The 23,629-nt window shown below is 47.0% G+C and overlaps 6 protein-coding genes across 6 annotated transcripts; 2 read left to right on the top strand and 4 right to left on the bottom strand.

Annotated features, from left to right (window-relative positions):
- Nucleotides 1-33: 33 nt before the first annotated feature.
- Nucleotides 34-888, bottom strand: J4E79_001356 (uncharacterized protein; the record flags this gene model as incomplete). Its single annotated transcript, XM_049350266.1, has 1 exon — nucleotides 34-888. The coding sequence occupies one exon, from the start codon at nucleotides 886-888 to the stop codon at nucleotides 34-36; it is 855 nt and encodes a 284-aa protein (XP_049215425.1).
- A 505-nt stretch (nucleotides 889-1,393) lies between these two features.
- On the top strand, nucleotides 1,394-3,319 carry J4E79_001355 (uncharacterized protein; the record flags this gene model as incomplete). Its single annotated transcript, XM_049350265.1, has 5 exons — nucleotides 1,394-1,443; nucleotides 1,487-1,778; nucleotides 1,824-2,748; nucleotides 2,797-3,061; nucleotides 3,160-3,319. The coding sequence occupies 5 exons, from the start codon at nucleotides 1,394-1,396 to the stop codon at nucleotides 3,317-3,319; spliced, it is 1,692 nt and encodes a 563-aa protein (XP_049215424.1).
- Nucleotides 3,320-3,740: 421 nt separating this feature from the next.
- Nucleotides 3,741-5,453, top strand: J4E79_001354 (uncharacterized protein; the record flags this gene model as incomplete). The annotated part of the gene is made up of 2 exons (XM_049350264.1): nucleotides 3,741-4,576; nucleotides 4,634-5,453. The coding sequence occupies 2 exons, from the start codon at nucleotides 3,741-3,743 to the stop codon at nucleotides 5,451-5,453; spliced, it is 1,656 nt and encodes a 551-aa protein (XP_049215423.1).
- Nucleotides 5,454-7,295: 1,842 nt separating this feature from the next.
- NIT4 (Nitrogen assimilation transcription factor nit-4) lies at nucleotides 7,296-10,179 on the bottom strand (the record flags this gene model as incomplete). Its single annotated transcript, XM_049350263.1, has 3 exons — nucleotides 7,296-8,448; nucleotides 8,500-9,899; nucleotides 10,027-10,179. 3 exons carry the CDS (start codon nucleotides 10,177-10,179, stop codon nucleotides 7,296-7,298), a joined length of 2,706 nt encoding a protein of 901 aa, XP_049215422.1.
- Nucleotides 10,180-10,798: 619 nt separating this feature from the next.
- On the bottom strand, nucleotides 10,799-14,908 carry J4E79_001352 (uncharacterized protein; the record flags this gene model as incomplete). Its single annotated transcript, XM_049350262.1, has 7 exons — nucleotides 10,799-10,943; nucleotides 10,997-11,228; nucleotides 11,279-11,381; nucleotides 11,509-11,560; nucleotides 11,612-12,553; nucleotides 12,602-13,409; nucleotides 13,456-14,908. 7 exons carry the CDS (start codon nucleotides 14,906-14,908, stop codon nucleotides 10,799-10,801), a joined length of 3,735 nt encoding a protein of 1,244 aa, XP_049215421.1.
- Nucleotides 14,909-15,843: 935 nt separating this feature from the next.
- J4E79_001351 (uncharacterized protein) lies at nucleotides 15,844-17,711 on the bottom strand (the record flags this gene model as incomplete). Its single annotated transcript, XM_049350261.1, has 2 exons — nucleotides 15,844-15,935; nucleotides 15,989-17,711. 2 exons carry the CDS (start codon nucleotides 17,709-17,711, stop codon nucleotides 15,844-15,846), a joined length of 1,815 nt encoding a protein of 604 aa, XP_049215420.1.
- Nucleotides 17,712-23,629: the final 5,918 nt, after the last annotated feature.

Raw genomic sequence — 23,629 nt, 5'->3', positions numbered from 1 at the left:
CACTTGTCGCAAAGCTGAGATCTGAATGCGTGCCTATTTCTCTCCTTCGATTGTCCGCATCTTGACGCTTCCGTCCTCCATGCCGAAGTATACAGCGACAGGCTTTTGACCACCTCGTACGGTCTTGGTCAGTTGATCCTGCTCGCGAAGTTCCTGTGCATCGATTCCGTTCAGACCGGAGAAGATACCGACTTCCAATACACCGGTCAAGCCCTTGATGGCCTTGCTTATCGTGTTGACCTCCCATGTACCATCTGTTCCATCGCCCTTGCCCTTGCCAGCTGCAACGTCCGCCGAAGTGAGCAAAGCAGGGAACGGCGCGTCGATAATGTAAAAGTCCTGGTCTGTCTTCAGGGGCCCCGACTTCTCCAGTAGCGTAGTTCTTAGCTTAGGACCCGTTGAACCAAGCATCTTAAGCGCGGCAGCGACCTTGAGCTGAGACAGCGGCGCAACCTCAATTGGTATCGTCGGCCAGTTGGTCAGCAGGCGCTCTTGTCTCTTGCGGTAGTCTGCGACGCAGACAAACTTCTTCGCGCGCTCGGCTACTAGCTTCTCCTGGAACAGACACGCACCTCCTCCTTTTATGCAGTTGAGCTCTGCGTCGACCTCGTCAGCTCCATCGAAAGCGACATCGAGCATTACGCGATCCGGAAGACTGTCGAAGGAGATGGCGGTCAGGCCGGCGTTGACCACGAGTTGGCGCGATTGGAAACCTGTGGGCACGAAGAGGATATTCGGGTTCGTGGAGCGCTCCTTGATGGCCTCGACGACATAGACGATGGTTGTTCCCGAACCAATTCCAACGTGGGTGGCTGCTGGGTCGAAGTGGTCTGCTACTGCTTGGTGCGCAGCAGCGCGCTTTGCGGCTTCAACAGTCGTGTCGGTCATACTGTTTGCGTGTCCGAGGACTCCAGTGGAATGGAAAGTTCGGTACGAAGGATGGGGAGAGTGAATTGGTGTTGCGGCAGGAGATTTGCCGGTGGTCCAGGTGCTGGCTCGGAGTACAAGAGATCTAGAATTTGACAGTGGTCGGAGGGGCAGTCTCGACTTGAGATGACTGATGTTGCGCACTTGCTGATTTATATTGGCGGGCCAGACGTGGTTCGGCTTCAGCGGCATGAACTAGAGTAGGAACCTTTCCAGTAATTCCAGAGTCAGAGAAAATGAGACACTACAGTGGGCCGCGATAAGATGGCGGGATGAATGATTTTCCCGTGACGAGACGACTGAGCTGCTGCTAAAATGACGATTTGAGCCCCACCAGGACCCCGCGACAGGGATGTGCCCTTAGCGCGCGGGCTGGCAGCGCGTTTGGTGCCTGGCAGCTTGAGCTTCCCAAGCTGTCGTACCAACATCGAACGCCCTCACCGTCAACTCTCCCAAAATCGCCATAATGGAGGATCTCCCACCCCCAGTGCAGGGCCCGACCGCGAAGGAGAAGAAGTATGTTTACTGCAAACACTTCTATCAATACTAACAAGAGCAGGTACGACCGTCAACTACGCCTCTGGGGAGCCACCGGCCAAATCGCACTCGAGAACTCACGTATCCTCCTCATAAACTCTGGTCCGGGAGTCGTTGGTGTAGAGACGCTCAAAAACCTCGTTCTGCCTTGCATCGGCAACTTCACCATCCAAGACTCGGCCATCGTCAGCGAAGCAGATCTAGGTGTCAACTTCTTCCTGGAGGACCAGCATTTAGGAGGCTACCGGGCTGAACATACGTGCAATCTGCTCAAAGAGCTGAACCCAGATGTGGACGGCCATTTCATCACAGAGGTTGGCCAAACGACGTCTTGTCGCGTGCTCCGCTAATCGGATCAGCCTCTAGAGTCATGGCTGGCGCAACCTGACGCTCTGCGACCATATACCCTCATCATCGCGACCGCGCCTATCCGTCCCGAAATCCTCGCCAAGCTCTCCGATCACGCAAGCGCTGCGCTCATTCCGCTATTCTACGTCCATTCAGTCGGCTTCTACGCACACTTCTCCGTACACCTACCTCCAGCGTTCCCCATCGTGGACACACATCCTAGCCCAGAGACCACGTCAGATCTCCGGCTGTTACAGCCATGGCCAGAGCTTGTCCAATACGCGGAGGAGAAGACGGCCGATCTGGACAACATGAAGGCAGAAGATCACGGTCATGTCCCATGGATAGCACTGCTGCTGCACTTCCTCGAGCGTTGGAAGAAAGACCACGGTGGAGAGGTACCACAGACGTACAAGGAGAAGACAGAGTTCAGGACATCAGTAGCGCAGGCTGCGCGCACAAACAACCCAGAAGGTGGCGAAGAGAACTTTGACGAAGCAGTGGCGGCAGTTCTCAAGTCATTGAACCCACCACAAGCTAGCAGTTCCGTCAAAGAGATCTTCACGGCGCCGGAATGTCTTCTGGTCCGCGAGGACTCACCAAGCTTCTGGGTCATCGCCAATGCTATCGGCCTGTTCTACACCAAGTACAACGTTCTCCCGGTACCCGGCTCTGTGCCCGATATGAAGGCGCGGTCAGCAGAATATATCCAGCTGCAGAACGTATACAAGTCGAAAGCACGAAAGGACCTGGCGGAGGTGGTGGATAGCGTGCGGTTCCTGGAGCGGAATGCTGGCCGTAGCACGCCGATTGACGAGAAGGACATCGAGACTTTCTGCAAGAATGCTGCACATATCAAACTAGTGCGCGGACGGCCGTTCCACGTTGTGCAAGCAGGCGAGAAGATCAAGTGGGGAGACCGTGCGAAGTCGATCGGTAAGGAAACCCATCTCAACATTTACTACCTCAACTAACGTCCTGTAGCTCAGCTCCTCACATTCCCCGACTCGCAGATCCCGTTGTACATTGCATTCCTAGCATGGGACGAGTTCCTTGCAACACACGATCAAGATGGTCTGGGCGGAGCACCCCGCGTTGCTGGAGAGAGCGATGTTGAAACCGACTCAGAGAAGCTCACTGGGATCGCCTTCAAGATTGCGAACGATCTTGTCAAAGAGGCAAACGCCGACATTGAGGAAGACGAGTACGCGACAATCAAGGCTCAGATTGGAGAATACACGCGCGAGCTGTAAGTGCACTCCGTCCCTGAACTCGACACGAGACAACTTCCTGCGAAAGGCTCGTTGTGGCATTTCAGCAGTAAACAGTCGACTGACCAGACTACAGTACACGAGCTGGTGGCGCTGAACTTCACAACATTGGTGCCCTGACTGGTGGTATTGTTTCGCAGGAGATAATCAAGGCTATCACCGAACAATACGTTCCAGTTGATAATACCTGTGTATTCGATGGAATCAAGAGCAAAAGCACCGTTTTCAAGGTCTGAAAAGATGCTGCGAAGAAGTTGAGGCTGATCGGGAATGTCTTCTGGGATGACAAGAATCAAATTTCGCCCATCAGACGGGAAGGCTGGACATAGCATTGCAGATGAAGCGAGTTACAGCATGAGTAGAGATGGGTTGGCATAGCGTGGCGTTCATGCATGATCGTTGCACATATAGCTGGTTGGTGGGAGAGATGGAACACCCCAAACAGGGCGCAGCGAATCGTGCAAATGAAAACAAAGAACAATGACAACTTTGTCCTTCTAGGACTGCGCAGAGTGAGAGTGAAGGTGCAGCTAGCGCATAATGAATCTTTGCCCGGATTGAAGCAAGCACGAACAGGACTACGCAGCCCATTGATGCGCCTTGTCACTGTACTGGAGCCTCCAATTTGGAACCCGCACAATATCCCCCTTCGCAAATATGGCCAGACTACGCAAGGTGACTTCCAAGCAGCATACTTTGGGGTCTCCCGCTACATCGCAACTGCGGCCCACTTCGGGCGATGACAAAGCAGCAAGATCTCCAGCGCGGTCACGTGGTCGACGTGACGCGATCGAAGCCGACGCGCCGGACCCCAGCCAAACAAATCCAACTGTCAACTCTCTGTCATCCCGAATTCTCCCTGTCTGCGAACGACCCATGGACTCTTCCTTCGACCTCCCCGACTCCACCGATTGGATAAAGACGTCCCTACCCGCGTTCGAACCGCTCGAAGTTGCCTTGCGCTGCGAAGTCTGCAAGGAGTTCTACAACAACCCTGTCATCACGCCGTGTAGCCATACCTTCTGTTCGATATGCATACGAAGATGCATCACGGCGGACGGCAAGTGTCCGAGCTGCAAGACTGGGTGCTCGAGCGACAAACTGGCGCCCAACATTGCGATCAGAGAAGTCGTGATGCGCTTCCAAGAGGCGAGACCCAAGGCCATGGAGTTGGCGCGCGCAGACAAGGAAGAGGAGACCACGAAGGCTAGCAAGAAGAAGCGGAAGCTGGAAGACACAGATATGGAAGACGAGGACAACGTCAGGCATACACGATCGCGGCAGACGCGAACTAGGAGCCAGCGCAACGGAGGCAGAGCTGGGTCACCAATGGTCGTCGCGGATAGCGAAGACGACGGTGACGACGATTTCATGCCAGATGGCATGGTCAAGTGTCCGATGTGCAGCAAGCCAATGAAGGAAGAGCTGGTCTACAACCATCTGGACATATGCACTGGGCCAGAAAACTCGCAAGGGCGTAGCACCCGGTCGAAGTAGGCAGACATATGACAGCACATCTAGGTCAGCCGGCTAACGACACCCACTTGTAGGACTAAGACCGCATTCCCACCCGCTTTCCAAATACGAAAGAAAGACCCCTCGCCTCCACCGACGAGATTATCCCAACTCAACTACGCTATGCTCACGGAGACTAAGTTGCGGAAGAAACTGCAAGAAATCGGCATACCTACTTGGGGTTCAAAAGATCTGATGAGGCGGCGGCACGTCGAATGGCTCAATATCTACAATTCGAATTGCGACGCCGACGAAAGTGTACGCAAGAGTAAGAGGCAACTACTGAGAGAGTTAGACGAATGGGAACAGACACTGGGTGGAAGAGCGGGCACCAAAGAGAACAAGATCATGAAGAAAGACTTTGATGGTGACGGGTATGCGAAGACACACAAGACCGAATTCGACGACTTGATAGCACGAGCGCGGCAGAAGCGTGCCACTCCCAAGACAGATAGCGAGGGACCAACAGAGCGGAATACGCCTTCAGAAGAACAACACACAGAATCCCAGAACGACCGATCATTGTCAGTCAATGGTACCGAAACTCCCTCTCACGGCCCATCGTCGACGCAAACACCCTCACATTTACATCCACATCCCCCGAGTAATCCCAATCCTCACGAAATGCACGGCACAGCGCTCGCAAGTATAGACACGAAAGCTGCGGAGGCCAACAACCTACCCGCCAAAGTTACTGCATCAACGCCCGAGCATCCGGTGGAAAGTGCAACACGGCGTGGGTCTGCGGCTATGGAGGGGATACAAAACTCTTTAGGAAGTCCCAGTCGCAAGATGTCCCTGCTTGCACTTCCTGAAGAGCCGGTCAGAGACGTAGAGGGAGGCACGGCTGTGTAATAATAGGTAGTTGCGATGTTTGGCAACGAAGCTTTGGCAAGTCCTGTGGCTGAAAAGGCTTCCTTCACTTCGAGCCCAGTCATCACTTTCACACATCCAATTCACTCGCACGTCATGCTTCCCCTTAACATCTTGATATACGTTACCGTGGCGCTCGCTATCTCTCTATCTTTACGTCACATGTTACAACCCACCGATCGTTAAAGATAGCGATACCTCCAGCGGTGAATCATCGTGATCGAACGGTATCATTCGGAAACGACTCGTATTTCAACTCATTAATTACAATGCAAACATCCAGCACAGGTTATCCTCTGCTTGGACCACGCCTCGCTCCACGAAACCGCACAAATACCAATGCAATGGGACCACGAGAAAGACGAGCCGAGTACATGGCGGCGCGCAGAGCAACTCCAAACCCGGGCCAGCACGCCTACAATGACCCTGGATATGTCAGTCCAACTCCCCCTCGCGGCTCCAGACGCACCAGCCTCCCGTCATCCTCACCAGGACGAGGATCCACATCACCGGGAGCCCCATATGCCCGATACAGGGGAGAAGACAATCTGCCCAACGATGTCTTACCATGGGTTCTCGATCCACCCAGAGGAAGGAGAACGCCTACACTGAGAAGAGCGCCGAATATACAATGGGATCGTTCCGGAGGGCTCCGCACGGTGGCGAGTTTCACTTCGACGGGAGGGTCTACCTCGGAAGACGATGCCGGTGTTGATGGCCGGGATAGAGATGGACAGCCAGAAAGCAGCCGAGCGGCGTCGTCTCGCCCACGCTCTCACAATATTTATCCCCGACAACCCCAGAGAGGGCTAAACGGTAAGACTACTCACATGCCATACGACTACATCCTACTGATCAGTGGTACAAATAGTTCCTCCACTGCGTGAAGACGACTCGACTCGCCCACGCTCGTCAAATCCAACCCTTGTTCGCCAACTCGAAAGAGGCGAGCTGCATGAACAGCTACTAGATTGTAAAACTGCCACCAGCACCCTACATTTATGATCTTGACTAATCAACAATACATATAGTCCCCCAGCCTCCTCAAAACGATACTCAAATCCGCTCACGATCCCCACCCAACCCCCCACCCCGCGTCTTACTCGACTCAGAAACCAGAAACCCACTCCAAAATTTTCGACCCCATGCTTTGAGTCCCATAGAAGAACAGGTTGGGAGGAAGCCAGTTCCTTCCCAAAACGTCCCAGACCTAGTCAAGTCGCGTCGATACCGAAATCGCCGACATGCCACAGATTCACCACCGACACCCCCGGAACCAGGTTCCCCACGACCTCGGCCCCGTGGCAGACATTACCTGCCCGATGAATACGATGGCGACAATGCCTCACTACGGGAAGCAGAGGCCTTACGTATCCAGCATGTGACGAATGAAGAAGTGCGAAGGAGCGAAAGGGATATCGGACCTCCGCCTAGTCGCGATAATAGACCAGAAGCTGGGCTTGCTGAGGGCGATCCCATGCTGGAAAGGCTTTGGCGAGAATGGGAAGAGGATTATGATGAGCTTGCTCGACGTGTACGGAAGAGGAATAAGGAGAAACATTCGTTGAAAGGGAAGGCGAAGAGGTGTTGGCGCAAGATCAAGAAGTTTCTTGGGAAGCGCATAAGAGGTGAAGAGCTGTGGGTGTAGGGCATGTGGTACAAATGTGTCTATTAGTTCATTTCTAGTTGCCGGCGCCGTTGTAGCGCCTGGAATATCAATGCTGATCGATCGTGCTACTCTATCCTATATCTGACAAGAAGTGATTCATTCGCTAAAAGACATAGTAATACCATCTCCACAGAAGAGCCATGTTCCTTATTGGCTTACTGATACCAACTCTGCTCATCATAAGTAAACCCTTGCATACCCATACCATTGAATCCAGCCACACCAAACCCATTCAAACTTGGGGCCGGAGCAGCACTCGTGTTCCCGTTCGTGTTTCCGTTCGTATACCCATTGACACCATTACCACCCACAGGTCCTCCACTCATCTCATTGCTCATGACAGGTGCATTGGTGTTACCCTGGAATGCGCCTGCTGGGCTGGTGGTGTTTGCAAACCAGTTCGCGATATCATCGATTCCTTGAGGGTTCCAGTTCTCAAAGTCAGTTGCGAGCTGTGTCTGATCGCGATAGATCCAGTCTTGGCCTTCTCGTAGCAATTGGTCGACGCCGCCGAAGAGTTGGCTTGGAGAGCTTCCAGCGGTGGTTTGACCATCAACCGAGCGCCGACCTTGTGTGGACGCCGGTGTCGGTGCGTTGAGAGAGTTTGAAGAATTCTGTGGTGTGCTGACCTGGTGCTGATTGCGCATGTAAGCCAGGGCGTTTGCGTCGGAAGGAGGTATGGTGTGGGTGCTGGAGGGGCGCGTAGAAGGATCATTGCTTACGGAACTGGAAGTGTTGGCTGTGGCTTGGGCAAAGAACTGGGGTGTTGCCATGTTGGCCATGTTCATGCTGTATGGCTGGAGGCTGGGTGATGTCTGGCTCGCAGGCGACGGATGCTGATCTCTCATCTGTACGGATCCACGGCGAATTGCTTTCGGCGTACTGATCTCGTTCCAGGGGCCATACTTGGTATCTGTGCGGGACAGCACTGTCGCAGCTTCTTCGGGCAGATCGACTTTCCAGCGTTTGGCCAGGACGCTGAGAATGCCGAGCGTCCGACGAGCACAGAGCCAGCCTTCCGCTATCTCCTCGAGATGCTTGACACCGTGTATTATATCGCGCTTCGCATTCTTCTCTGGTAGATTGAGAAGATGTATGGTGCATGCCGAGTGCGTGATGTAGACACAGATGTTGCATATCTGGCGCAAACCATGCGATCGCTTGTATAGTCGGAGCAACTTCGAGATCATGGCAGCAGCTTGTGTGCATAGCTTCCTCGGCGATACACTTGCGGGCAGTGGCGAGTTGTTCGGATTGTACTTGAGGAATGGTCGGAATAGATGAATATACAACAGTTGAAAGAACATACTGCGACCGAGTTAGTACGAGCGAGTTACATGATTAGAAAGGCGAACTTACTGCATGACCAGCATGTGCGGCAATCCGCCCTCCTTCGGCTCCAACTCCTTTGGTAAGTCTCTTCTCCAAGTCTCCAAACGCATGTGTATCTCGCTCAGCTTCTTCAGCTCCGCCTGTCTGCCCTTGACCTTGTCCATATCGATCGGGTTGTAGAAGGAGTTCATGAGGTCGCTGGAGATCTCACAAAGCTTGGATATCTGAAGAGCGACTGCACGCGTCCGACTTGGCTGGGAGTGTGCTTGACTGAGACCGGAGTCGGTGACTGCGCTCCACGTTTCTGCATCCTCGCTGGGAAAGACTTCGAACTTCGGCACTGTAAGGATCGTGTTGGGTAGTTGCGGCAATCGTCCCATGTAATTGCTCCAGCATTTGTCGAACAAGAAGCAGCCCCAGAAAGTGATCCGCCGCGCGTCCTCTTCGTTGTCATCGATGGTGTCTTTGCTGTGCATACCGAGGTTCAGGCCGAGGTCGCAGGCCATGCGAAACGACATGCCACTGTAGACCCAACCCTTTGCTTCCCGCCCGCAACCTGCTTCCCGTACAGACATCAACGCTAGAGCTTGTACAGTCGTCAGAGCCGGCATCTCGTGCAAGTCGTCCTCCATGATCAACCGCTTGGCCTCCTTGAAGAAGTGGTCGCCTGCCGTGGCAGAGTCGTCGCGAACAGCCCTGGCGGCCGGCCACGATGTGAAGTGACACCCCAGTGCTAGCATAGCATTAACTAGTAGCGGCGAACAGTATTGTGATTTCCTCCCGGATCCCAGCTGCGGTTTGCCTTGTTGGAATTCTTGCAGGAAGAGATTCTTGGATAGGGTAGTGAAGAAGCTGTAGTGCCAGCAAAAGTACATGCTGATTAGATGCTGCACAAGCTCCGGGTCCGAGGTGACAGTCGTCCACGAGCAGAACGGGTCCTGCGCCTCCTGGTACTGGTCTTCCGAGTATGTGTCCGGCGATTCCGCAGAGTCGTTGCCTTGGCCTAGGTATATGAGATGCGATGTGCCGCCGATGTATCTGGTCGATCCATCTTCAAGGCGCAGCTCGCCCATCTTCCCGCTCAGCTGACTCTCGAATGTGCCCTTGGCCGGCGCCATGTTAGGCGTTGTGATCGGACTGATGGGCTCATCCTCGTCATCTTCGCCATTCTCCTTCGCTATGATAGCCTCTGCGACCGAGTCCAAGCTCTCGCATGTCCGTATCTGGTGTACGAGGTCGGCGACTTCCTCTTCCGGATAGTTCAGGATAGCCTGGATAAGCGTCTGGAGGGTGGAATTGCGCGTCTTGAGGTTGTCGATGTCCTTCTTGTAGACGCCCTTGCGGCGGTGGTCCGAGTTGGGGTCGTAGATGCACGGCGTGTTGTAGACGGCGGCACATGCAGAACACGCGGGAGTGGTACCGTCGCACTATGCGGCAGATTAGCGACTGCTCTCGTACAGGGCGCGTGGTTCCGAGGGGGCTGGTGATCATCCGGAGAATGTGTGTATACGCCGGAGAAAGGGCATCAGGGCCAGTTCCCGTTACCTAACATACCTTGGACTTGCGCTTCCTGCATGGCACGCAGGCGGACGAGATGCAGCGGCGCTTCTTAGAGTCCTCGCTTCCGGCATCCCTCTTGCTGCGGCGTCCCTTCTTGTTGGGCGTGTCAGAGGCCGGGTGCGCGTCCGCAGTGGTGTTGTTCTCCATTACAGGTCTTGTCGGTTTACCGGAGAAGCAAATTGTGGGGGAATGGCGGGGCGCGCTTTGACGGGCCTCTTCTCACGCGACATTAATCAGCTTGCAGTGGATATGGCAGGCTGTCGTGGTCCGGGGCTCTATCTCGCGGGCTCAACATGGCTGGCCAAGGACAGGGAAGCGGGCGCAATCACGTCGGAATCGGCGTCGCATTGGGCTGGTGATGAGGGCCTACGCGACCGAGCTGCGTCGCTGAGGTACCTCGCTATCAGCGGCCGCCTGATTGGCTGGCTCTTCGGCCCTTATCTGGAGACACTGCTTAGCCGGGCGAACGCGTCCATGACTGCAGCAGAGGCGCGATAAAGCAACGAGGTAGTAGCACTTTTGCATCATTCGATGGCTTTTTAGCCCAAAAACAAATTCCCATCATGGTCCCGGGAGGTCTCCAGCGCATCATTGGACGCTGGAGAAATCCTGGGATAGCTGCGTAGACCTCCAGGCCATCCCGAAATGAAACTCCACGACGCCCAAACCAACGCCCGTAGTCCCTAAACCGACCCAAGAATGTTCAAAATCGCACTTTTTAGACGCCTGTATACCTCAAACCCCCTCCGAATCCCAATACCACACACTAAAGATCGTCGGCATAGCCCTCGTCATCACGATCAGCCCGGAAACCACCGCGTGGATCCGGGTTATCGACCATGATGAAAGGCTTACCATCGGGGTCCTCCTCCAAGTTACCGAACAGTCGCATCAGGGTGCGTGTATCCATCCTGATTGCTGTTAGTTATACGTCGATCGATCGCTAGGAGAAATCAACACGTACTTCTTCATGGTCTTGCCATCGTCCTCCATTATCGCAGCAATCTCCTTGTCCTTGCGATCTTGCATGCCGATGAGATGCTCGTCGACCGTGTTCTTGACGCAGAGCCGGCTCATGAACGTCTCCTCGAGTTGGCCGATGCGGAACACGCGACAGAATGCTTGTTGTTCGGAGGCCGAGTTCCACCAGGGATCGATCATGATGACTTTAGAGGCCATCGTCAGGTTTAGGCCCACTGCAGATAATCAGTAAAAGTAAGTCTGGAGCTTAATCTGATGTACTTACAGCCACCGCAGCGGAGAGACGCCAGCATGATCTTGCATTCTGGGTTCTCGGCGAACGAGCTGATGGCCTTATCACGGGCGCCCAGGCTCATTTTGCCATGGTACTGCGCAAGACGTTAGCAATAATCCACAATAGCTTGAGAATCAGGGTAGTGCCGGGAGGTATTCGCGGTTTATTTCAGCGTCAAACGAGTGTACGAAAGTCCATGTCGCCATCTGGCTGGTACTTACTTCCGCAAACTTCCAGTCTTCTTTCCGAAATACGGCTGCCAAAATGCGGATCCTGTGGGTTGTTAGAGTCTGAATAGAGGAAACCATGGAGCAAAGTACTTACATGGCCAGGAACTGAGTGTAGACGATGATCTTAACGTGTTTATTCTCCGCAAGCCAGTTCATGATCTGGCTCTTGACAGCAATCGTCTTCGCAGAGGGTAGAACGTCCTCGCCAGCCAGGGAAAGCCAATCCTCTGCGATGTCTTCTTGGCCGAGGCGCGCGCGCTGCTTGTCCTTGTTCTTCTTCTTGTTGGCTCGTGTGCCTCGTGCAGGTGCATCGGGTGTATCATCCTCGTCTACCTCACAGGGATGAAAATGGTCGGGAGTAGCACCACACGCCTTGCATGCTGGGGTGATCGGTGGTAAGTCTGGGTCGTTTTCGGCCATTGGAAGGAGCACCTCATTCTCGTAGCAAGGCTCCCTGCAAATGAGATGACCACAGGACGTTATCAATGGTTGTCGAGGTTGCCTGCCACACCAGGCGCATTGGGCCTTTTGCTTTGTCTTCTCCCAGCTCTCACCAGTCTTGAGGCTGCTGAGGAAGGGCTTGAAGTTAAAATCCTTGCCGAATCCCTCACCTGTGCTGAAGCGTTGGATGAGATCATCTGCAGGGCCTTCATCGATCGGCTCATCGAACTCTTCTTCCAGTAAATCATCGTCTTTATCGATGGTATTGGCGTTGGCAGTTTCGTCCTCTGACACGTAAGCCTCTCCTCGCTCTTTCGCAGCTTTCTTGGCAGCGTCTTTCCTAGCTTTGGCAGCTTTCTTGGTGGCAGCTTTCTTGGCTTCGATAGCGGCAGTCTTCTTCTTCTGATCAGCTGCAACCTTGTCAAGCTGCTTGCGAATAGAACTGATCGTCTTTCCAGTCCCGTGGTCCGCGTTCTTGGCCTCTTTATCGACCACACTCTTGATAAGCTCGATGTCTTCGCGCTCAAGAAGGTCACGGATGACGAACTGCAGCATGAGGATGTGACCGGTCAGTTGGCGAAGGCGGAGAAGCATGCTATGAAACTGTTAATAAATGTTACTTAGGCTGAATTGGGGTACCTACACCAGCGCGTTGCTGTATGACTTGTCCAGGGTACCGTTTTGCGCCCACATGTTGATGCATTTGGCAAAGCGTGCGCGAACAATGTCGTAGATGCTCCTCTCGACGGAATTAAAATCACACCAGTAAGTTGACTGGTCAGCCTGAGGAAGCTTCAGGATGGGAGCGCCAAACATCTCGTCGGCGTGGGTGCGTCGAATCATGAACTGCGAAAGGCGCACTAGCAGTCTCTCGGTGTTCTCGTCATTCTTACTGTCGCAGTAATTGTGCTTGAATATCTTGAAGCTGCCAGTGTGAGGGACACCAAGGAACTTGAAGTAAGGGTACAGCTCAGTCAGGCTGTTGAGAATTGGTGTACCGCTGAGGGCCCACTTGTGATGCGCCATCAAAGCTCGACATGCGATCGATGTTCGCGACATATGGTTCTTGATAGCCTGAGCCTCATCGAGAACGATGCGCAAGAACATCATGCGGTGTAGAGGACCCCTCTCATTCTCGAAGATTTCCCTCCACCAAGCTAGCTTCTGCTCGGCAGTTTGGCATTCGATAGGCGGTTCGTTTTTCGGATACGACTTCATGATTTCCGTGTACGTAGTAAGAACGACGTCGTGTCCTGCTAGAATCTGAGCGGAATTGGTAGAGTCAAGACGCGTACCGGCGCCGTAGCGCATGATCTTCATATTGACTTTGGAGGCGTCGGTGTGCAGCTCGATTTCATTCTTCCATTGCGTCAAGAGTGCAGGAGTCGCAATAAGGAGAGTTGTCTTAGGGCCTGTATCGTTCTTAGGTGGTCGACCGTTGATTATATTCGCTGCAGGAGTCAGTTTGATTTGACAAGGTGTGTTGAGAGCACTTACCTAGCATCATGAGAGTCTTTCCAAGTCCCATCTGATCAGCCATCAAGCCACCTTTCGGTTCATCAGATCCATTCTCCCGGCGACGCATGAAGGCGGTACCGAGCACTTGGTAGGGCTTGAGTGACGTGCTCATACCTCTCACTCGCCAGAGACCGTGCCCATCTGCCTTGACATGACCCGTACCATCAAAGTCTATTGTCGCTTTCAACAGAACATTCATATCGGTAGTTGCCTTCTTTCTGTCGTCAAGCGGGACGCTAGCGATGAGCTCTCTCAACGCATCAGCTTTGTTCCTTGATCTGAACCCTGGCTGGTCAGCTGCGTTAGCGCCGGCTTGTTGCTGGAAGACATTGGCGTTGAACAAAGACGCCGCTTGCTTGACCGCGTGAATAGCGTCCTGCTTGTTCTTCGAAGTCTTATTACCACGAGCCTTGACGGGCTTTTTAGGGCCAGATCTTGGCTTCGCGGGTCCCTTTCCCTTCGAGCCTTTGCCACGACCAGAAGGCACAGAAGCCTGTTCTTCGGCCGAAGCTACAGCTCCCTTCTGCTTCTTCCGTGATGCGTCGCCTACAGCTTCAAGAGCCACATGCATGCTCTGGAGCTCGGCATCATGCATTGACATAGGCTGTCCTTCTTTGGTAGGCATCGGTCGGCGGCGCTTGCGAGTTCCAGAATCTGCGAAATCGAAGTCATGATCAGATTCCACCTCTTCCTCAATGTTTCGTGTTAAATTGAACTGTGGGAAAAGGTCAACTTCGCCGTCATCCGCTTCTCTGTCTTTGGCAAGATCGCGAGATCGCTTCTTCTTTCTGGCTTCCTCAACACCCCTTATCTTCAACCACGCAACCTGCTCTACGAATGATAGAGTACCCTTCGTCCTCTTCACCTCATCGTAATAGCGCTTCTTGGCTTGGAAATCTTTGATGGCTCTCTTGTCCGCAAGATCGTCCTCATTAATAGCCGGAACAGCAGCGGATGAAGACTGTCCTGGTCTGACAGCCTCAAGATACGCCTCATCGTCAAGGTTGGAGTTGGTCGGATATGCTGGTGTTTGTCTGCTAGCGACCAGCTTATGATGTTGCCGCTCTTTCTGCATGGCGCGAATCTTCTGAATGACTGATTGACCGGTCACCTTTGGACGAGGTGGGGTAGGGATTGGCGGAGTGGCGATGGGTGCGACGGTTTCTTGTTGTGGCGTAATGATCTGGGAAGGGGGTTCGTCTTCAGGAATGAACAGCGAGTCAGGATCGCGGACTTGCTCGATTGAAGGCACAGGTGTGTCTTGATCGGGATCCATGTTCTCGACTTGTGATAGTGGGACCTGAGCATCGGCCATGTCGTCCTCACGATTAGACTCAGCCATAAGTGCGTCTTGATCATGATCGAGGTTCTCGCTAGTTGGTACCGGGAGTTGGGCGTCGGACATATCGATCATGTCATCCGGCTCGGCCATGATGGCTGAGCGTTGAGGTGGGGCTTTAGTAGTTGTTGTGAACTAGTTGAAGGTCGGAATAGGGTTGAAAGACTGATGAAGACGGAGGAGGAGTGCGGTGTAGGAAGGATGGAGGATACATGAGAAGTGAGGATTATATAGCCGCTCACAGGTGGACCATGGAGCGAGTGAGCCAGGTGAGAGAGCCGTGCAGCAGACGCTGAAGACCTATCCTGAGGTGAGAGAGCTATGCACAGTACCTGGAAAAGCCATATGTGCCCGTGGCAGCACATGAGGCCGGCGTACTTGAGTTGAAGTGAAGGCGAACATCGAAGACCGACAGAATCGGAGATTCCAAAGTCGTCATATACCAGCCCTGCGCGACTCACTGAGAGCCTCCTGGCTCCTTCAAAAGAGTTACATCTGTGCTCCAAGTAGGCATTGTAGGCGCCAGACCGATCTAAGATTTCCTGGCTCCGGTTAGCCCAGATACAATGTGCGCGGCTTGATAAGAACACCCCCGCACCCCTAGGATAGCTGTAATCGTAAGTGACGCAGGCATTGTAGGCGGCAACCCAATTCGAGGTTTCCTGACTTATGAATGGATTAGCGCAGACTCATCATCATGATACTCACGCAGGACGAGAGCGGCGTCCGATTTCAATCATACAACCCAAAGATTGCGATGCTTCGTAGCCTGCAGCCCAGCTTCATGATCTGCATCATGGACAAGTACCCGTGTTAGACATTATTCTTTATATTGTGATGAGTATAAGGTGCTACAATACACCTGTCGTGTTATTGGGTATCGGAACAAATTCGAAAGGAAACGGCAGTAGGTGCAGTATGTATACCCATGTAAGCAAAGAAGACTCCCTATTCACCACCTCTTTCCGAAGAAACCCTACAAGTATGCACATGAAGAAAACAAAGAAAGAGTCTGTGAGAGACCTCGTCTAGCACTGGTTCTCCAAAATTTCGGGGTAGAACCAGGCAGCCAGTGCAATGATGATATAACTGGCCATGAGCAGTATGCCTTCGAGCCAATCTGCAACTTGTTAGTAAAGTGCGTACAGGAGCAGAGCAGGGGAGTAAACTTACGTGACTTGCCGTCCTGGATGAGGTAGTTGACGAGCAATACCGAGACGAAGAGCGTGACGATCTGGAAGTTGTCGAAGTACAGAGTCATGCAGTCTTTGCCAAGGATCCATCCCAAGATAACGATGAACGGGAAGACGAGAAGAGCAATTTGCATACTGGAGCCGACAGCAACACCGATAGACAGATCCATCTTATCCTTGATGGCGACAGTGACAGCGGTGGCGTGCTCGGCAGCATTACCGACGATGGGAAGCAAGATAAGACCGACAAAGGTAGTAGAGATTTTACCGGTATCGGTAAGACCTTCGATACTTTCGACCATAAACTCTGAGCAAAAAGCGACAAGAGTTGTGGAAATTGCGAGAGTGACGAGAGCGCCGAGAACAGAGAGCGAGGGTGTTTCGAACTCCTCTTCTTCATCGTCGTCCTCTGAGCCGTCGGGGTTCTTGAAAAGTGACTTCATGTTGACACCGCCTCCAGAAGCCGCGGCGGTACCGGCGCCAATGGCTGCGATGCCGCGTGAAGCATCACCCTCCTCCTTCTTGCCAGACTTGCGCTTAGGGACCTTTTGGCTAGGCTCGTTGTACATAGTAGCGTGAGTCTTTAGCTGGAAGGCAAGGTAGCAAGCGTAGACCAAGAGGAGGATAACAGCCGTGCCGTGTGATAATTCCTGGTTCCTGACAGCATCGGCAGCACCATTGTTCGCGGTGTTGTCGTCCTCGGCGATGGTGTTGTGGAACACAGTCGGAATGATAAGCGATGCAACACAGAGAGCAAGCAACGATGCAGCCGTCTGTGCAACCGTGACGTTGAAGAACTGTTCCAGGCGGTTGATTCCTCCCAGGAAGAAGGACATACCCAATACCAATAGCAAATTCGACAACATGCTGCCAATGAGTGAAGTCTTGACAATAGTGATCTCGTCCTTGAGCAGGGCTTGAATGGACACGATCAGTTCGACGGCGTTGCCAAAGGTAGCGTTCAACAGCCCACCAAGAGTCTCGCCAACACGGATGGCCAGCTCTTCAGTCGCATTACTGAGCATGGCTGCGAGCGGGATGATGGCGATGAAGTTGATGACGAAAACCGGGACGGGTTTCAGGTGTGCGTATCTAACAGCAAACCCGATGGGCACAAAGATGAGGAGAACATTGATCCAGGCACCGAAAAGAACGAAACGGATCTGTTTGCCGACTGGGATCTTCCTCTTGTGAGCCTTCCTCTTGCGTTCCTCTAGCGAAAGTTCGTCGTCTTCCGGGTCCTCTGCCTCAACATCTGGTGCATCGTGGTCTTTGCGGAAGATGCCCTTGAATTTGGCACGACGGGTAGGGCCGACGTTGGCCTCTTGGTTGGAAGGCGCAATGGTGCTGTCGCCGGAAGCCTTGTGCGCGCCATTTGTTTCGGACATCAGATCCTTCTCCTCCGTTGACTCCGGGATAGTCGTAGACGCGCTTCCGTATGTTGGAGAAGATGCAGATGGTTCGGTGTTGTGGTGGCCGGGCATACCGAACTCTTTGCCTGCTTGCATGCTCTCTAGCCGTCTTTGCTCCTCGATGGCGGGTGTAGCATGGGTTTCGGATCGCGTCCTGTGTACTGCGTTCTCTTCGTCTAGGTTAACGTCTCGAGACCGTTGTCGGGCGAATGGGTTGTAATTCGCTGCGCCGTTGCCGCCATGCTGCGACGCGACGCGATGTGCCTGCCTTCGTACGGTATCTAGATTCATTATTAGATGTGTTCTGGTGTTTGGCAGAAGAAGTCGGGTAGAGGGATAATCGAGACCTATCGCGATCTCGATTCTCGGAGATGTGGATCCACTTACGCATTGATCTACTTTCGCGGCAGCTGTGCCGTCTTCTTGCACTTAGTGGTGGATATGTGGTCCAGTTGGGAGTCGCGCTCAAGAAGTGCGACCTGCAGCTCGATATGCCAAGTGAGTACTCGGAACGAGTTGCTTGTGATTCGGAACGGGTGGCTGGGGGCCGAAACGGATGAAATGGGGGCGAACAATTGTCTGGACCAACAAGCGCGCGAAGAGATGTGCCTGATGCAACCGGGGAGAAACAGACGCAGGTACGCGTGCAATTTGTGTCGGAGATTTGTCGTTGGAGGGTTGCCCTGAGAACAAAGGACCGGTGAGTGAATGGAGAAAGGGAGGAAGGGGCCAAGGGTAATTAAACCAGCGTTGACAAGAGGCCAGCGCACTGACGAGTCCAACACTGACGAGTATAGTTGTGGCTGTTGTGTGAATGCACGAATGAGAAACGCCTCAGCCACAGTTGACGGGGGCAAATAGGAGCTAACGAGATTGTCAAAAGGCTGTGTTCACAGTAGCGCGCGCATGCAAACGCAAATCACTGCGTTCGGAGTCTACGTGATTGCCTCTCGGAAGACAGATGTGCGAAGCTTCACGTCATGATAGTCAAGCCTTGTTACGGAGAACCAAGATTCACTCGAGGCACTTGGCTAGAGCTGCCCCCGGTGTCTAGTATCACGGTACAGTGTTAGGCATTAAGATTGCACTAATTAATTTATCTACTTCTAGAGTATTTCTACTACTATTATAAACTAATTATTTTTTATTATAAAAAAGTATTCTTTATTTTTATAGCTTTAGTTATAATTCTAGTAAAATCTTTTTTATAGCGTTATTATATAGCTTTTAGCTAAAGTTACTTAGTACTTTTAGTTAGAAGTTAATTAAGAAAATTATTATATTATTACTAATAGTAATAATTATAAGATTATAAAAGTAAGTAAAAGCTTTATATTTTTACTTTATAAAGATATAAACTTTTACTAAAGTAGTTACTATAAAATATATAAAAAGAAACTAAGCTTTTATAAAAGTAGAATAGATTAATATAGAATTATATAAATATAAACTTCTACTAAGTAATCTAAGTAAAGCTATTACTTATAAAAGGTTTTTCTAAGTTTTTATACTAGTAAAGCTTATACTTATATAGACTAGCGTAGTCTAAAAAGGTTTAGAGAGATCTAGAGTAGTCTATAACTAAGTAGTTATAATAAAGTCTTTCTTCTCTTTAGAAGTGTATTCTATATAAGATAGAGAATTAAAAAAATTTAGAAGATTATATAAGCGCTAAGCCTAAGCTAAAATATAGCTTATATATTAATATTAGAGAATCTCTTTTTAGGCTACCTACCTAAACTTCTTACTTCTACTTATTATTTAGTAAGTATTTCTAAAATCTCTATATATTAGAATTAGTCTAGACTACTTTAGATTAGAGTAGATTTAGGCTAGCCTAGCGTAGTCTAGTCTTATCTTTTCTCTTCTTTTACTAATAAGTGTAAGAGCTTATTAACTAATACTATTAACTATAATCTAGTGTAATCTTATACTATCTATTTCTATCTTCTACTATCTAAAGTATTTTAGTAATAACTAGCTATTTTTAATTCTAATCTAGTTCTATCTATACTAATCTAGTTGTAATATAAGCGCTTAGAGCTTAGTAACTAAGAGATATAACTACTAAGGCTAGATATAACCTAAATAGTTATATACGCTATAGTAATATCTTATATACTACTATTAAGAATAACTAGTAGACTAATTTAGTGCTCTACTACTATTTACTAGATAAGAACTATAAGATATAAGTTAGTACTTCTTTCTAGAGCTATCTATACTAATTTATACTAACTTAGACTTTATAGAGTAGAACTACTATAATAGCGTCTTATACTATTAGTAAGAAAGAGACTTTAACTTTTCTTTACTATATTCTCTATAACTTATCTAGTTAAGATTATTTTTAAGTAAGTAATACTATTCTAGTATAATCTAAGCTAATTTAGACTAATCTAGCTACCTAAGTATACTATCTTTAGTATTATTATAATATAAGTAAAGATTTATAGAATATACTTTTAGGCGCTCTTAAATACTCTAGTCTATAATATCTTAAACGCCTCTACTATAGATAAGTTATCTCTAAAGTAAAATATTAAAGTCTAAACTACTACTTTTACTATATAAGTAATATAGAGTTATCTATACTAATCTATACTAATCTAGGTAGAAACACTATCTAATATATTAATAATAAGAATACGCCTCTATACTCTAGTAAGTATATCTAGTTTAATACTAAAGTTCTTAGAGTTATTTAGAAAGCTAAGTCTTATAGTAATACTAATAGAGCTTCTAAGACTTCTAGTAAGCACGTAAGTATACTCTTTCTTATTCTAATTTAGACTTATTTAACCTAGTCTAAAAGAAGAAAAATGTAAATTTTCTTAAGAAGAAAGTTCTAGCTTTAGAAGCTAAGATTAAGAGTCTTATTAACTTACTATTCTTAATTAAAAGTAAGCTATCTAAGACTACTAAAAATAGCTTTTAGACTAATTACTCTACTTTACTCTAGGTTAACTTAGCGTAGTCTAGGTCTATCTAAAGCTATCTCTAAGTTAATTTAAGTAGTTTTATTTTAGTTAGCGTTTTCTAGTTATAGAGTTTAGCGTCTAAGATACTTTAGTATAGATTAGTCTAGGTTAGACTCTCTAGAGTTCTTTTTAGTTCTAATCTATTTATTATTATTCTTTATATAGTAATTAGTTACTATCTAATCTAGATAGGTCTAGATTAGTATAAATTAGCTTTAGCTCTAGAAATATAATTATTAATTTTTTTATACTTATAATTAAGATTTAAGTAATTTTAGAGTCTATTATACTTAGAAAATTTATTAATTTATTTAATCTAATATATTCTCTAGCCTACTTTATTAGAATATTAGACTAAGCTAATCTAAACCTATCTAACTCTTTTTAAGCCTACTCTAGCGTAATTATCTTTAGTTAGAGTACTCTTAGAACTTTTTAAATACTTTTATAGTACTAAGAGAGATCTTTTCTAAAGATAGCTATTAATTATTAGAGTCTAGGTAGCTTATCTACTTAACTAAGTATATTTAAGAGTTTTTTACCTTTTACTTCTTAAGTATTCTATTTACTTTATATACGTTATTATCTATCTATAGAGTAATATAATAAAGTAGATCTTAGTCTTTCTAGACTAGACTAGTATTAGAAGTATTCTCTAGTAGACTAATATAGAAGACTAGGTAGATTCTACTATCTTCTAGAAAGTTTAGTTAGTAGACTTACTTACTAATTTATTTTATTACTTTAAGTAGGCTTTAGTACTTATAGTTTAGTTTCTTTTTAAGTCTAGTTGTATAGATATTACGCGTATCTAGTATAACCTAATTACTAACCTTAAACTTCTTAAGCTTATAGCTTTTATTATACGCCTTTTATTAGTACTCTTAGGCTCTTACTAGGTTCTATTATACTATTTTATACACTTTCTTATATAGTTTCTAGTCTTAGAGCGTACGCTTAGATAGTCTAGTTAGATCTAGACTAGTTAACTCTAGTATAGATAGAATTATATAGCTATATACTAGCTTAAATAGAGTAACGCTAGTTAAGTTATATTTAAAGTTATTATACATAAACTTAGCGTTAGCTAGTAGAGTTATCTAGTTATCTTACTTATAGTTTATATAAGCTCTAAGGTATTACTCTAAAATCTAATTTATACGCTCTATCTAGCTATTTATCTAAAGGTAAAAGGCTATTAATAGTAGTTATCTAGTCTTTAGATATTAAGTAAAAGTACTTTAGTATACTAACGTAAATAGTACCTCTCTATTAGTAACTACTAACTTTAGTAGGCTATAAAAGCGTATAATCTTCTAATAGAAGGTTTTAGCTAGTTTTAGCGCGTTTAGGTTATCTCTAGATAGTATAAAGTATACTATTTTAGAGAAGTAGTATATAACTATAAGTATACTATTATACTCTTACTCTTCTAGAGTACTTAAAGGTAACTTAGTAATAAAGTTTATTATAATATTCTTTTAGATATTAGCTAGTATAAGTAGTAACTATAGTTCTCTATACTTAGTATACTTAGTAGATTTTATTCTTACGTAGGTTATACAGAACTAATAGTAGTTCTTAACTATTTATTAGACCTCTAGCTACTAAAATTCTCTTAATACTAGATCTAGAGTTTAGATAAACTTAAAGTAACTTACTAAGAAGTTATTATAGTAAGCTTACAAAACTTTAATATAAGCTACTTCTAGAATATAAAGTCTTCTCTTATAAAAAAGTATATTATCTAATTCTATACTTTATTAGTTTACCTAATATAGTTAAGTATTATTTAGTATTAATAGTGCTTCTTTAGTAAGATCTATATACTTATTACTAAGTATACTTTTTTTAATAGTATTATATATAGAGTGTAGTAGTCTAGTCTAGTTAGTAGATAATATTAGTTAGTCTAGAGTAATAGCTCTAGTTATGCCTACAACTACTCTAATCTAAAGTTCTTTTATCTCTTTTAGAGTAACTACGTGCTCTTTAGAGCTATTTACGTTAGTTAACTATAGCTTATACTAAAGCTCTACTAGTAACTTCTTATTACTACTAGCTAAACTTACTATATTTTTATCTAACTTATAATTTAGGTATCTAGATAGTTTATTAGTAGAGTTAGTCTACTTAAAGTAGTAGACTATAGTAAAGTAGAAAGCTGCTAGCTATTCTACCTATCTAGCCTACTTATATAATAGTATCTTAGTAAATATAAACTCTTATAAGTTATAGTAGTCTATATAGAAAGTAATATTATAGACTAAACTTTTAAAGTAATATCTTTAGTATTTAAAGGCTTCTACTACTATAAGAAGTTCTTTATTATACATATTATAATTATGCTTAGTAGAGGTTATCTTATATAAATAGTATATAATTAAGTACTATAAATTCTTGCTATTAAGTTCTAGTCTAGACTAGTTTAGAATTCTAGAAATTATAAAGCTTAAGGTATTAGTTTTTACTCTATAAAGTAGGCTAGAGTTAAAGTAGACTAGAATAGAGCTTATAGTAAATCTTTTTTTAAGAATCTTAAAGGCTTTAATAGTATTAGGTTCTAGCTTAATTAGGCGTAATTTCTCTTATTATTACTAGTAGCTACTTTTACTTACTTTAAGTAGTCTTTAGGTAATCTAGTAGAGAAAAGTAGCTATTCTAGAGAACTTTTTTATAAAGCGCTAGTAGTAGTTAGTAAAGTCTAGAAAGATCTAGACGTCTCTAACTAAGGTAGGTATAAGCTAGAATTAAATAGTGTTAATATAATTAGTCTCTATCTTTACTTCTTATAAGGTAACTATAAAATCTAAGTAGCTTATCTTCTAAGTATAGAAGTTGTACTTAGAGAGTTTAGCGTATAGTCTATACTAGATAAGTCTAGATAATACTTCTTAGACTTAGCTAACGTATTTCTTCTTATTCTAGAAGTAGATAAGAATATTATTAAGGTATATAATATAGTAGATATCTAGTAAGTCTAATAAAATTAAGTTAATATAATTCTAGAATACTATAGAGGTATTAGTAAAGCTAAATAGTATTACTATATATTTAAAATAGCTGTACCTAGTGTAGAAGGCTATCTTCTACTTATTTCTCTTTTTAATATAGATATAATAGTAAGTATTCTATAGGTCTAGTTTAGTGTAAATTAATATAGATCTAAGTTAATTAAAAGATTCTTCTATAAGTAGTAGTAGGTAGTAGTTCTTTATAGTAATTATA

The sequence above is a fragment of the Alternaria viburni genome (assembly GCF_023758015.1).
Source record: "Alternaria viburni strain BMP 2772 chromosome Unknown scaffold_2, whole genome shotgun sequence".
Taxonomy (NCBI): domain Eukaryota; kingdom Fungi; phylum Ascomycota; class Dothideomycetes; order Pleosporales; family Pleosporaceae; genus Alternaria; species Alternaria viburni.
Note: the sequence above shows the minus strand (reverse complement) of the source record. Positions and strands in the feature narration are given on the sequence as shown.